This window comes from Python bivittatus, unplaced genomic scaffold (assembly GCF_059951505.1).
Source record: "Python bivittatus isolate LINGU-HERP-01145 unplaced genomic scaffold, Pbiv_v1 ctg000340_np1212, whole genome shotgun sequence".
Lineage (NCBI taxonomy): Eukaryota > Metazoa > Chordata > Lepidosauria > Squamata > Pythonidae > Python > Python bivittatus.
Window position 1 is genome coordinate 11850018 of NW_028277056.1, and position 15153 is coordinate 11865170.

General features: G+C 41.8%; 1 protein-coding gene across 3 annotated transcripts in view; it reads left to right on the forward strand.

Moving 5' to 3' along the window:
• The window catches only part of FAT3 (FAT atypical cadherin 3), a 477600-nt gene that overhangs the window by 441859 nt on the left and 20588 nt on the right, over positions 1–15153 (forward strand). For all 3 annotated transcript variants that reach the window (XM_088140551.1, XM_088140550.1, XM_088140552.1), the window contains exon 22: positions 10599–11067. In XM_088140551.1, coding sequence (XP_087996677.1) covers positions 10599–11067 — 469 coding nt within the window. The remainder of the gene's footprint in view (positions 1–10598; positions 11068–15153) is intronic.

A 15153-nucleotide genomic window follows, 5' to 3' on the forward strand; every position in this document is an offset into this window, starting at 1 on the left:
CCTTTGTGTAATGACCATGTAATTAGTCTTTTTATGTATAGGATTTTTTGTATACAGTCTGACTTTTTAACTAATGAATGTGGGTATTTATATTTTTAACCGTTTTCAGGTTTTACTTTAATTGTGAGCCATCCAGAGTCATCCTCTAGGGGAGATGGGCAGCATACAAATGTAACAAATAAATAAATAATTGTTTAACGGGTTTGGCTGCCTGGTCAGTTCAGCAAGGGCCACAGTGCAGAAGTAGCTTCTAGGAACCCCTGCATTGCTAGGAGCATGCAGAAGGTGGGGTTGCTACTGACTGACTGACTGACTGACTGACTGACTGACTGACTGACTGACTGACTGATACCCAGACCTCTGTCTAATTGGGGTCTTGGCCCTTTGATATGCAAGATATGTAAAAATGACCCCTCTCTCTAAACCCCACTTCAGAGAATTAGAAACCACAGCAGGACAGGGGGGAGAAGTAGAGTGCTTCTGTGTGGGATAGACTGAAGTCGCTTTTTAACAACTATTGCAGTACATGTTTTAAAACTAGGATATAGAACGTGCCTTTTATGCAGAAAATCTGAGTTTAAGTCCTTGGTCTCTCCAGTTTCATAAGGATCAGGTAATAAATGATGTGAATGATTTAGACCAGTGTTTCTCAACCTTGGCAACTTTAAGTTGCGTGGACTTCAACTCCCAGAATTCCCCAGCCAGCATGTGGGAGCTGAAGTGCACACATCTTAAAGTTGCCAAGGTTGAGAAACGCTGATGTAGACCATCTGAGGAAGAGACTAATAGAGTCCCCAAGTAGTCTATGCTGAGCTAAAGGAACAAGTAGTCCAACTTGGTATAAAGGAATTTGATATACTCTGATGCTAACCTCCTTTGAGGGTTTTGGAAGGCAGAGATCTATAAGGGCTTATTTTTTAAAAACAGCAGTTTCAGATCATGTGATACAGATAACAATTTGCATGATGTGTCCTAATTCACAAATACCACCAATCGTAATGTGGTTGGTCTATTTATGGCTGAGTATGATGTTTGAAACCACCATTGTGGTTTAGTGTGATGGGTCAACTACACTACTATGGTCGAACCATGATTAAAATGCCTGGTTATTTATCACGCATGAACTAGGTTTGGGTTAATTCAGAGTCAGCCCATGCTGATGTTGAATGTTGTATTGTTACTCCTATCATCTGTATCCTCAGTATCACAGGGACTGAAGCTGTTTAAACATTTTGCCCAAATATAAATGTGCCTTCCAGGAAAAGAAGCATTGACATTTCCCGGCTGCTAAAACTTACTCCAATTAAGAGACCTTCTTGCATCTGTTCTGGCAGAGACTCAGAGCTGACTCAAACACTCTTTGGGCCACGTGGTACAGCCCCACCTGGTGGAGTGCTAATTTGCTACCACAGTGGGGTCAACTTCCTCCAGCGTATGGTTTAGTTCAACTCAAGCCTATTTGCTGTAGCCACAGGCTAAAACAAAAGCAACATTCAACAAAAAGCAAAGCCAAAATAGTCACAGCAGCTATTGCAAAGTACAGAGCAGGCTCCTAATTCTCACTCCGTTTGCTCCGGGCACTTTTCTTCCTTCCACTCATTTCTAGAGAAAAGCATCTGGAGCAATAAACCAAAAGTGTAATTTTCAGCAACCCCATTATTACGTGGGTATGCATTCCAGGTCTCTGCTCATTTATCCTAACTTTAAGGACCAAGCTATTGCAGCACACTGAATTTCCCACTTGTAGAGCAAAGTAGAGCATGGTCGGATATTAAAAAAGGGTAGATTATGGCTTTCTTCCCACATGCCTACTTTTGTTCTCCCCATGAGCAGATGGCCTCTGCAAACCTAGCTCATTCAGAAAAGTACCCTTCGGTGGCTTTTTTGGCTTTGCTTTTCTGATCAGCAAAATCACTCAGATGTTGGGGGCGAGGGGAGAGAGTTCTTATTATGCATACATTTTGACTGAGTTCACACAATGTTGGATAGTTTGTTATTTCACATGTCGTAGGAACCCAGCTACTTTCTTAGCATCTTGTGGGAACCAGGCTATTGCATTGCATTGCATTATATGTTGTTTGGGCACTTCACTTTATGTGAGCATAGCAGTTGTGTTGAGTAAACGAGGGTTTAAGATTTAGCACATGAATTATTTTGAAATCAGAACATCCATGCCACCGTACTACATGTTCTCTCACTAAGCTGGTTCCATATTTCATCATCTGGAATTTCTGCCATTTCATTTGCCTTAGCCTTTCTCATCTTTCTCTGACATACCCGGGTTGAGGGCAACCTAGCAAGTTACAAAGCATAGGGCAATGCCTTAAAGCAAACCAGACTTTAGCTCCATCTTGTCCAAGATTGTAGATGCTGACTAACAACAATCCAGTAAGAATTTCTCCAACCCTATTTGAAGGTGCCAGGATTTAAACCTGGAACTCTATGCAAGGCAGGAGCTCTTTCATTGAACCAGAGGGTTAGCCAAGAAGGGTGTCATAAGAGGTCGATGGTGTCTTTTTCTGATGTCTAAAGCTCACACATAACTCTACTCTCTTTGCTAATCATAAGGGGTTCGCTTTGCTAATCATAAGGGGTTTGCTAATCATAAAGGGTTGAGAAACCAGTGAGCAGTCCAATGCTCTGGTGAAAGTTGAGTTCAAACTCAGTTATCCTGTAGGTCCTGTGTGTTCTGGTAAGAGATGGCGAAGGATTCCAGCCAGCAGGGGAAACCAAGATAGCTAGAAGCATTGTTTCTGTGAAGAGACTAGTTTTGGGTTGCTAGACCCCAGAATTGTACTTCCTGGTGGAAAGAGCTAAGGGAGTACTGAAGAACGTTTAAGATTCTCCTACTGGATACTCAGATTTGATTCATGTTCTCCAGAATTTTTGACTTTCTGGATGGAACTTATGCTGACTGTGTAGTGAGGTAGGGACAGAAATCAAACATATCACAAGTTTCCTCCCTTCCTTCCTTCCTTCCTTCCTCCCTCCCTCCCTCCCTCCCTCCCTCCCTCCCTCCCTCCCTCCCTCCCTCCCTTCCTTCCTTCCTTCCTTCCTTCCTTCCTTCCTTCCTTCCTTCCTTCCTTCCTTCCTTCCCCTCCTCCTCCTCCTCCTCCTCATTATCATCATCATCATCATGCCTTTATTATTTTTTATAAATAACTCAGGGCGGTGAACATACCTAATACTCCTTCCTTCTCCTATGTTCCCCACAACAATAACAACAACCCTGTGAAGTGAGTTGGGCTGAGAGAGAGGGACTGGCCCAAAGTCACCCAGGCCCTTTCATGGCCTAAGGTGGGACTAGAACTCACAGTCTCCTGGATTTTAGGCCAACACCTTAACCACTACACCACTCTAACCACTGATAGGATCTGGTCAGGTTATTCATTCATTCATTCATTCATAGACTTATCCCCACCCATCTCCCCACAATGGGGGACTCTGGGCGGTTTACATCAAGTTAAAACAATAAATACATGATAAAAATTATACAAAGACAAAGACATCTACACAGATGGAAAGAAGAGAAGAAAATCCAAGAGGCTGATGGAAGCCGCACTAGGCCTCTAGGGGGCTAGCCAACCCCTCATCTGATTACCTCCCTCCCCACCACAGGCCAGATGGCAGAGCCAGGTCTTCAAGTCCCTCCGAAAGGCCGGGAGTGAGGGGACCAATTTCACCTCCGGGGGCAAGATGTTCCAAAGGGCGGGGGCTACAGCAGAGAAGGCCCGCCTTCTGGACCCCACTAGTTGGAGTTCTTTTGCCGAGGGGGTCCGGAGCATGCCCTCTCTAATACTGTGGTAATAAGTATATTGGTCAATATATACTGTATAAGTATATCTGGTCAGATAATAAGTACTGTATATTTACATATTCAGTAAAATTCAATACAGATGAGTGTGGGGTTGTCATCTGTTACACCAATCAAGCCTTGCTTGAAACATTCATTGCTGAAACAGCAGAAAGCCTTGGAAGTGATCCCAGTGTGGCAGGAGCTGTAGGAAGTAATATTTTAATAAATCTACCATTTTGCTCAAATGAACCTGAAATGTAATCCTCCTAACTAAATATTCCCTTGGATGGGTGGGTAGCCAGTCTTTTGCATTCAGGAACTGTGACTGCAAGTCTAGGAAAATCCCTAAAGGACCATTTGATGGTTTTATTACCTGTGCTGATACGCAGATATGGTTGACATCCAAGCACCTTTGCTAGGCTAATATTCTAAAATGATTTATTAGAGCCATTCATCTCATTCTGCCTATTTGGTGAAGCAATGAAAGTGCACCAATTTGTGTATTAAAGTTCCTTCCTGCCTTCCTTCCTGGCCAATTTAATGACTGTGTGTAGGTGTGCGTAGGTGCATGTATGTCTATATGAATTATTGATTGGGGAGTTTTAATTTATGGTTTGGATTTACTGCACGTGTCATTCTGAGACCTTAGGCTAAAAAACAGGGATATGGAGCTTGGTTCAAGGAGAAGTGACACAGGAGTGGAACAGCTGCGCTCCCCAAAGTAAATGTGGTGGGACAAGATGGCAAGATGGTGGACAGAAAGTTGCGGTAGGAGCCCCACTCCTTCTGGACAGGGGTAGATCACACCCACACATACCCTGTGGATACTGCTAGCCAGAGCCAAGGAAAAAGAAACCCATTTGCTTACATTTAACATTGCCGATGTTATTACTCCCAGAATATTTAACCATTCTCCTTCGCTGTCATAATAACCATTACAATTCCCTAGCAACTTTTGGAAGGGATTTGGAGGAGCACACCTAAACTTTTCAGCATCTGGATGTGGCTTTGGGGCCTCGGTCTGTGCACTCCTGCTGTTTGGGTACTGTAGAAGTAGTAGTCCTGGCCTCCAGTGGTACTCTCTCCCCAAAGTTTGGGACCTGAACCCCTGAGTGGAAATGTGCTAAATCCTTAAAAATTTAATTTAATTTATTCAATTTAGGCCAAACTCCAAACCAACTCTGGGCAGTATACAATCAACCTAACGGAATAAAAATAGACTGTAATAATTATGAAAGAAATAAACAACAAGAATCAGTGGCCAGTCTGGCCACCACATCCACATACAGTCTGGCAGGGGCTCTAAGGCTTTCAGAATGCCATCAGGGTGGGAGCCACACGGATCTCAGGGGGAATCTCATTCTAGAAAGTAGGCATTGCGATAGAGAAAGCGCACCTCCTGGGTCTCAATAGATGACACTGCTTAACTGAAGGAACCTGGAGTGCACCAACCTCGGATCATTTGAACGTTGATACCCTGGGAGATAAGAGGTCCCTCAGGTTACCAGGCTCTATGCCATGTAGGGCTCTAAGAGTCATAACAAGCATCTTGAATTGTACCTGGAAGCATACTAGTAACCAGTCCAGCTTGCAGAGCAAAGTTGTCACACGGGTATGCCAAGACATGCCATCATGCCTGTGCCACTGCATTCTGGACCAGTGGAAGCTTCCAAGCCCCATGTAGAATGCATTGCAATAGTTTGACTATTGGACACTTCGGTTGCTACAAAATGTAGAAACTTGGCTATTTACCAATGCAAAGTAGAAGGATTGCATGATGCTTGTGTTGAAAATCCTACAGTGGTTGCCAGCTGTTTTCTGCACTTAAAGTGTTGGTTTAACGTTTAAAGCCCTAAATGATTTCAGTCCTGACTATTTGTGAGACCACCCCCTGCAGACTTCTAAGGATGCTCCCCTTGTGAGAAGCTGGCACACACTCCTCCTCTCTCTGCCAGGAGCATCTGCAGGAGGGGCTCCAAAAAGTCGAGATGGCTTGCTCAATGGCAGAGTCAAAGCCTTGTCCCTTTTTTATACGCATCACAAATGTGATGCAGGTAAAAGAGGGGACAGAACTTCAGTCACACAGTCATGACTGACATCTAGACATTTTGGATGCGCACCCCTCCAGGGGCGCTGCTGCTCTCTTCCTTTAAAACATCTAAAAACATGGATCTTGTTCACCAGCTGTTTAGCAGACAGTGACTTTTTAATTCATATTGTAATGAATAGTGTAGAAAGGCGGGGGAGGGAGGGAGGAAGGGAGGGAGGGAGGGAGGAAGGAAGGAAGGAAGGAAGGAAGGAAGGAAGGAAGGAAGGAAGGAAGGAAGGAAGGAAGGAAGGAAGGAAGGAAGGAAGGAAGGAAGGAAGGAAGGTTACTGATTTCTCCCTGTAATCCCAACATGCTCAAAGTTTTCTGGCCATTATAGCTAAAATCAACAGGAGTATTTGAAGATAGTCAGTACAACTCAGTCCAGATAAGTTTCCAGATTATTTGATTATTTATTAACTTGTCATTTCTGTATCTCCTTTTGTTCAGGAGCTTATGGTGGTGTGCATAATAGTCAGTAAGCCTGTATGGCTGAGAATGGACTTGAAGAATGGACTTGTCCCAGCCCTAGTCCAATTCTGTTGCCACTTGACTACCTGACTTATCATAACTGCCTCTAAAGAAGCCAGCATTGCAAGGTGTAGAATTCTTCTCCAGCTCAGGTTCAGATTCAAACTAGAGAAAAATACCTTCTCATAAATCAAGGACAGGCTTTCCATAATATCACTCCCCCAGAACAAGAATCCTTACTTTAAAAACACATGGTTGTGTAGACATTGTCACTTGAGAGTTAGAAATGTACGAAGGAATGTTGGGTCAGTATGGAAATTTAAAAAATCAATCCAATTTGGAGAAATAATCTCTTCTTGTTCAGCAATAATTAATAATCAACTCCTTGTGCGGTTTTTTGGATGGACTCCACCTGGTGTCCTATTATGTACACGGTGAACTATTGATTCACCATGTACTATGTTGTAAAATAACAAAGACAGTATTCAGTAACCATTTTAACTTTGCAACAGTAAAATTTTAGCAGGATTATTATAGAAATTCTATAGAAGAAAATAGAAAGAGGAATCAGGGTGGGAAAACCATTTGCTTTTGGTTTGTGTATTTCTAAGAATGATAAACAGAAATGCACGTCCTATTTTGCACTCAAAACGGAAGCATTACTGGGGAAATACTGTATATGCGTCAAATAACTCACATTTGTAAATGCATCCTTGGCGTTTCATTTAGGTAGACTTAAAAGCATATGAAATCTGTAGAGATATACGATGCACTTAGCCAACCTTGGCTGATCTGGAAAAACCTAAGAGTTATACCTGGTTTATAATTGGTTGGGAGACCACAAGGAAATCTCACAGCTATAGATTAGACCGGGAAGCTGAAAGAACATCTCAGAAGAAGGCAAAGTTGCAGAAGTTGCCAAGAAAACAATATGGCTATGCAGTCATCAGGAATCAAGCTCAGCTGAAAAGAAACTTTATCTGCTTTCAGCATGAAATAGACTTTCTGGACATTTTCTGTATAAAGCATGCAGGAGAGTTGATAGTGATACTAAAATCCTGGTCGTAACAGTTGCTCCGACTGTATTTCACAATTTACTGCTTTCCATTAGATTTTACAGTTAAACGGGTACCATGAAAACCCTGTTTCCCCTTCAGAGCTGTATTTTTGCCACTTTTGGACATGGGGGAGAGAAACACTCCCTCTTTTAACAAAGTCACAGGGTAGCTACAGTATTTGTGTTCCTACATTTAAGCTTTTTAAAAAATGTTAAACCTTAGTTTACCTGACCTCAGTGCAAGGGTCTTCATATGCAGTGAATTAAACTTCCCTGGTAGGGTATGTGATAACATCATTGCATAAATGTTGCATTTTCCCTGTGACACAGAGTACATCACTTGTGTCCATTTACATAATCTGCATAATGATCAGGCAAATCCTGTAATTTGTATTATTTGCATAATAACTTCATTCAAATGACATACATTGTCTCAATAAACTTTCGTATTTAACAGACATTCTTGAATAACAGACAGTCCCTCTCCCATTAGTCCATTAAAACAAGATTTCATTGTGATTTTCTTGAGTGTGTTGCCACGGGGCTGTTTATAGATATAGATATGGATATATATAAATTTTATTAAGGATTTTAACAATAATAAAAGTTAATAAAAACTGAAATCAGAAAGAGAAAAGAATAGAAAAAAGGAAGAAAAAAGTGCAGATAAGAATGGGGAAAAGGAAAAAGGAAAAAAAGTAATATTTAAAGAAGTGACTTCCGGTTTTCATCATAACAAGTACAAACTTCTTATTTCTCCACCCATAAAAGGTTACATACATGGATTACTTCTTTCCATAACCCATCCCTTATCCATTTGCAAATCCATGAATCATTAAGTTTCTATCCAGCTGTCAGCAAAAAGTCCATAAAGGATTCCCAGAATTTCATAAAGATATGTCTTATTTTAACCCTGATCAAACAAATCAACTTTCTATTCCTTCCTTTTGCTTCTAACAATCTTAGTCCTTAATTCATTCAGATGCTGTCAAAGGATTTGATCTCCCTTTGATTTTTCTTTCCCATCTCAAAGGTTTCTTCAAGTTATTAACAACCCTCCTTTGTAAATCCAGTAAAAAGTCATTATCCAGGTCATTCTCTTGGCTTATCATTTGTATTTCTATTACGACTGTCATCTCTGTCTTTTAATCCAGAATTTCTTTATTTTCCAGTAGTTCTGCATCAGGTAATATTTGTTTATCCCCTTCATCCTGTCGTCTTCCAAAATGTTCTCTTTCACATCTTTCATTTCTTCTTTAAAATCTTTTGCAAATAATACATCCATATAAGCAAACATTGTTGCTGACACTGTAGCTACCAGTGTATTGTCGAAGGCTTTCATGGCCGGCATACGATGGCTGGTGTGGGTCTTCCGGGCTGTGTGGCCGTGTTCTGGAAGTTTTGTTTCCTAACATTTCGCCAGCACCTGTGACCGGCATCTTCAGAGTGCAGGAGCACAGACAGGAGCAGTTCTCTCTGTGCCCAACTGCTCCTGTCTGTGCTCCTGCCCTCTGAAGATGCCGGTCACAGGTGCTGGCGAAACGTTAGGAAACAAAACTTCCAGAACACGGCCACACAGCCCGGAAGACCCACACCAGCCACTGTAGCTACCACTTTCTGACCCCATTCTTCATAAATCTCCTGAAATGTCTCCAATGCCATAGCACTGTCTGTCATTTTATAGGTCCCATGAAAGACAGGCTGTTCTCTCTTTTTTGTCCTTCCATTTTTCTCCTGCCTGAAATCTTTAGTCCCCTCTAGTATTTCATTTCTAAAACTGCAAAATCTGAGTTTTCTATTGTTTATTTTTCAATAGACTAAACAATTTATATTCCCACAAAAATTCTGTTTTGTTTATTTTATTATTTCCCAAATCTTTTAACAAAAATCCTAATGCTCCAAAGTTGTCTGGTCCCTTAATTTGTTTGTAACTTTCTTAGATTTAGTTCTTATTAAGCTTTTTGCATTTACTTCCATTTCTTTACATTCTTTAGGCTGTTAGCTAATTTGTCTTTTTATTTATTTTTTATTTTATTTATTTATTGTTAAAATTGTATGCTGCCCATCTCCCCCAGAGGTTATCAAAGGTTAACTCACCAGGTGGTTTTTCAAACTCTTTGCTTCAAAGATCTCTTTCAACTTTAAAGTAATTACATTTCAAAGAAGGTGAGGCTTAACAAACCTAGTGCCCTTAAAAGGCTCCACCGCAGTTGAGAGCTTGATGGCTTCCATCATCTCCTGGCCCTCAGACCCACGGGAATCCACTGTCCTGCAGTTTCCTCACGAGGAGCTGTTGTCCAGAGTACAAAAGGGCGATCTCTCACCTTCTCTTTTATCTGGAGAGATTCCATTAGACTGGGCTTGTCGCTGGTCTGTCGGTCCTGGCCACACCGTCTCTGCTTCTTCGGAGATGTCTAGTTTGCGATTTCCTCACTCGGAAGTCAAAATCTCCTTCACCATTGGGCTGTTTTAAGAACATAAGAACATAAGCATTGCCCTGCTGGATCAGACCCCTGGCCCATCTAGTCCAGCAGTCTGTTGTCACATGGCCAGCCAACATGCACAAGGAGGCCCGCTATCTCCCAGCAGTTGGCCTTCTGAGGCAATCCCACTGCCATCAAGGCTAATTTTTCTCATGCCAAAGGAAATACATCGCAGTGTAAGGTTTTCTACTGGGCCATCAAGGACCTGGGGGATTCCTGAGTTTTGATTTGCAGACCATGTTCCTCCTAAGGGAGAGAACAGAATGTTTGGCATCCCCTCCCCTCCAAATTAAAGGCATGTTTCCTAGCACAGATAAGGAAAGAACGATCTTTGGAAGTACACATTACTAACATCCTAGGGCAAAGGGTGCTATCATGCAGAAGACTTGCTCCCATGTTTCAGCCATCTACGCTTCTCTAGGACGTGGAGCAGCCCGTGTACCCATGAACTGAGAAGCATGGGGAATCATGTGAAAGGCAACACCCCATTTAATGCTTGAAAAATAATAAGCAAACCTTTGGATTGATTCAGATGTAAACCAGGGAGCAAAGCTTATATTGTCAGTTGTCTGGCAAGACACTGTATGTGACTTCAGCTTGGTAAAATGAGAGTTTAAATGAACTGGAAGAGTTCAGAATGCTAGGGCAGTGCTAGCTCTACTGTTACAGGCTCTGTTTTCCTGACATTTCATTTTCTATTTGCAGATTGTGGATGGTAAACTGTGGTTCCAGTTGGACTGTGGCACTGGCCCGGGCATCCTGGGAATTTCAGGCAGGACGGTTAATGATGGGAGTTGGCATTCCGTCTTCCTTGAGTTGAACCGGAATTTCACCAGCCTCTCTCTTGACGACAGCTACGTGGAGAGGCGCAAAGCCCCCCTTTATTTCCAGACACTCAGCACTGATAGCTCAGTTTATTTTGGAGCCCAGGTACAGGTGGATAATGTCCGAAGCTTAACAGACAAGAGGTCCACCCAGGTCTTGAGCGGCTTTCAAGGCTGTTTGGACTCCATCATCCTCAATAACAACGAGTTGCCCCTCCAGAACAAACGCAGCAGCTTTGCAGAAGTGGTGGGACTAACAGAACTGAAGCTTGGTTGTGTGCTGTACCCTGATGCCTGTGAACGCAATCCTTGTCAGAACGGAGGAACTTGTATCAGTGTGCCATCTGGTGGTGAATATTCTCATATTGTACTTGGGATTTTTCAGGGCGGGGGGTGAGCTGGGTTGTGGCTTCAGCTTCTCATGCCAACCCTCAGTCCATTTGTCGATTGATTTTGAGCTGCAGGGAGAGATTGGAAACATCCTGCATTTCTTTCTGCGTAGCATTAATTCACAGAGCCGTCAATTTAATAATATACTCCATTTGTCTTCGGTCAGACATATTGACTCCCTGTGCGTTGGGCAGCATTCCCCAAATTCACAATAATTCTTTGCACTTTTTTTTTTTGCACTCTTAATTGGTCTGAGTGCCCCTAAATCACTCTTTCTCTTGATGATTGATTGGGGTTCTGCGCTGCAATAAATCATTCCAGTGATCTCCTAACCTGTCCAAGATGCTGTGCTGTGGACCATCCATTTGGGGGGGTGATGATGATGATGATCACAGGGACAATGATTTGGTTCTCTGATTTGAGGACAAATCTATTGATCACAGAGTCTAACCCTCTTCCTACTGCTACTTTCTCCTGTTCCTTGGTGAGATTATACACAAATGCTGAAGTATCATGGGGAGCAATAATTTCCTTTTATCCTGAACCTGTTCTGTTGTTCAGATCTCACCTTGAATAACATCCTATGAAGAGAGATAAAATATTTAGCCTGGAGAAGGGAAGACTGATGGGGAGTATGAAACTGTAGAGAGTTAGGAAGATGGAATATTACTTGATGGAAGTATGCAAGAACCATTTCCTAGGGGAAAGGGGCTGAAATGTTTTTAAGTTCAGAGCAACCAGATAGCATTTGGAAGGGGCTCAGGCAGACATCTTATACTCAATGGAGTATAAGGAGGAGGTACAACACAATCAGACTTGCAAGATTCTGTTTTTATAGCCAATCACAGTAACAATAGTTTTAATCGTCCTGTAGAGTTGATTTCCTGGTCTGATCCCTAACCCTTTCTTCAAATACCTAAAAGAATGTCACACAGAAGAATATCAAAACCTGTTGCCTCTCATCTCAGAGGGCAGGACACAGAACAGCGGATTACAGGAAGACAAAGGCCCATTGAATCCTAGAGAATATTTCCTACTATAAGAATAGTTCAACAGTGAAGCCAATTATCCAATTTTGTGGTGGCCTCTTCCTCATTATATACATTCAGGTGGAGACTAGATAGCATCTTTCAGGAGGTACTTTATTACACTAAGCAGGAGTTTGAGTGGACCTTTCCAAATCTGTGGTTTTATGATTTTTGAAAGTCCCTTAACCCCCTTTTTATGATCTTTGAGGAGTGATTTGATTCATATCAGGACAGATTTTTAGAGCCACCCGCTCCCTAAGGTACATTATAGTCCATTCCTTGTTTACTCCAAGCCACCTTAATATTGGAATTCATGTAGATTTGTACCATGTCCCTGTTGCATATACAACATGGAACATAGAAGAACAGTCCAATGGTTGGGTGGGTCCTTGCTGAAAGTATGTGCCTCCACTTGTATTTGAAGCTCATGCAAATAATTTTGCATCTAATTCTACTGAAACAACTTTGTGGCTCTCTCCTTGGGAAAAAAAATGAAATGGTATTCTACTGGATAAGTTGCTTTGTGGTTAATCCCACCTGCTAGAAATGAATTCTTGGTGGAAAATGCTACAGGCTATCCATGTAGATAACCTAATACTGTACATACATGTATGCGTGCATATCATACCAATGAATATATTGTAACCCATTCTACTATTTTTCCCACTGTATGGCCATCCTGCACCATCCCAGTCCTACCTTTTCGCTTGTCTCATTTGTCCATTCAGGCTTCTTTGCAGCCTTCGTATTAATACTGACTGTCTCCTAGATGACTTCAGTCTTATGGGATATGAGCTGAAGGACGTGCTTGGCCGAAAAAAAAAAAATGATAGAGTCCAGAAACCTGAACACTAAAGCATTAGCACACTTGATATGCAACATCAGGACGTATGTCCATGCAAAGTTGTATGTGTAAGAGTTTTTCATTTGCAAATGTAAAGTCTGGGCGGATGAATGCTTCTGATCCAGCAAGGAAAGCAGGATCATCATTCAAAAGATGCAGAAGCTTTTATGAAAATAGCTAAATACAATTATTTATGTTTCTGAGTAATAAAGATAAAGCCAGTGCCTAACTTTCACTTGGCGTATTATAAATTAGTGCAAGCGTTCCCCACATAAATAAGCAAAGTAAAAGGGAAGCTATCTCGTCTGCTATCGATCTTGCTGGACTCTGTTTATAGGAATGCTCAGCAAATAGCATGATGTTCAAATTGAAACCTTTCTACCAAATCACTTTAAGCTAATTGTCCTTTTACTCCATCCCTCGACGGATTGAATGCCTCACATTTACGTTGGCTGCTGGAAGGAAAGAACATCTTCAAATTAGGGTTCATTTTATTAGGAGAGACACACAAGCAGTTCCCATCCGAATGTCTTGCTGCTCCATTTTATGTTCTAATGCTAGTTAGCCTGCCCTACGTTACTGCTGCTGTCGGAGAGTAAGTGCCCCAAGGGGGTAGTTCAGCGTCCTTACTCGCATTTTGCTCTATGTCTTGTGCGTGTCTCTCTCTGTTGTCTCTTGTTAGGAAATCTATTTCCTTGGGCTTTTATTTCACGGTCTCAGCAGCGTATGTAAATAAAGGACTGTAATGGTGCCATAATTCTAAAGCAGCAGCCCTTAACAATATATCAGCCCATCTATAAGACAATCAGCTGCCTCACCAGTACAAGACTTCCTTTTCTTTCCCCCCTCCCAAACAAAATAATTTATTAACCCAAGCAGTCCTCTGTATATAAAAAGGGTATATACAATTAAACTGAGTTCAACAGAAGGCCTTATATTATGTCAAATCATAGATCAACACGTTGGCTGAAAGAACTGGCTGTAGTTGGAACAGGTCTTTTCACACATTACTTGGTGACTGCCAGCTGGGTCACCCACTGAGAGTGCTTTGGACAAGGAACAAAGCTAACTGTGGGCCAAAGAGTCTGTTTCCAGGTATGCGTCCCATTGTAATTTGCAACTAAAATCCATGTGACAGTGTACATTTCAGTAGGCAATTTTAAATGTAGTTTTTCCTCAAAATATGCATCTCTGAATAGTTTTTGCCCCAAATCCTTAGGTTGTTACTTTTTAAGCAAGAATGCATAAGAATGTTTGGGAAGGCATTTGGTAATTAATGCCATTCCAAGGCATTTCGGTCAGATCAGCAGGAATTTTCAGAGATCAGTAGGAATTTTCAGGGATCCCTAAGTCTTAATCATCCCTGATTTCTCTGTGGACGTGTATCCAGAATACACACATTTATGAACTCCAGTTTACTTTTATTTCTCCTTCCATTTTTAATTCAGTACATGCAACCCATCTTGGATGGATGGATCGATCCCCTCTCACCTCTATGGGTGGTATGTGTCTTCCTCAATCTCAGGTCCTCTACCAGAGGCCTGGGAGTTTGAGGGTTCTGCACAGTATCTGAGCTGTTCCTAGCCCTGCACTCTTCTGGACGGAGAGCTCTGATGTTGTTCCCGGGATCTGTTGGAGCCACTCTCCCAGCTTAGGAGTCACAGCCCCGAGTGTTCCTACAGTCATCCTCCTGGCACCACTTTGTCTTTACTTTCCACATCCTTTCTAGTTCTTCCTTCAGGCCCTGATACTTCTCCAGCTTCTCATACTCCTTCTTCTGATGTTGCTGTCACTTGGCACCACTACATCTATCACCACCACCACCAATTTGTGTGTGTGTGTGTGTGTGTGTAATTTTGATTGAAAGTTTTAACAACAATAATAACTAATAGAAACTAAAATAGAATGAAAAAAGAAAGAGAAAGGGAGAGAAAAAAAGAAAAAGCTAAAAGGAAGGAAGGAAGGAAGGAAGGAAGGAAGGAAGGAAGGAAGGAAGGAAGAAAGAAAGAAAGGAAAGAAAGAAATAAAGAAAGAAAGAAAGAAAGAAAGAAAGAAAGAAAGAAAGAAAGAAAGAAAGAAAGAAAGAGAGAAAGAAAGAAAGAAAGAAAGAAAGAAAGAGAGAAAGAAGATATAAAGAAGTGGCTTCCGATCTTCACAGTAGTTATAAATGCAAT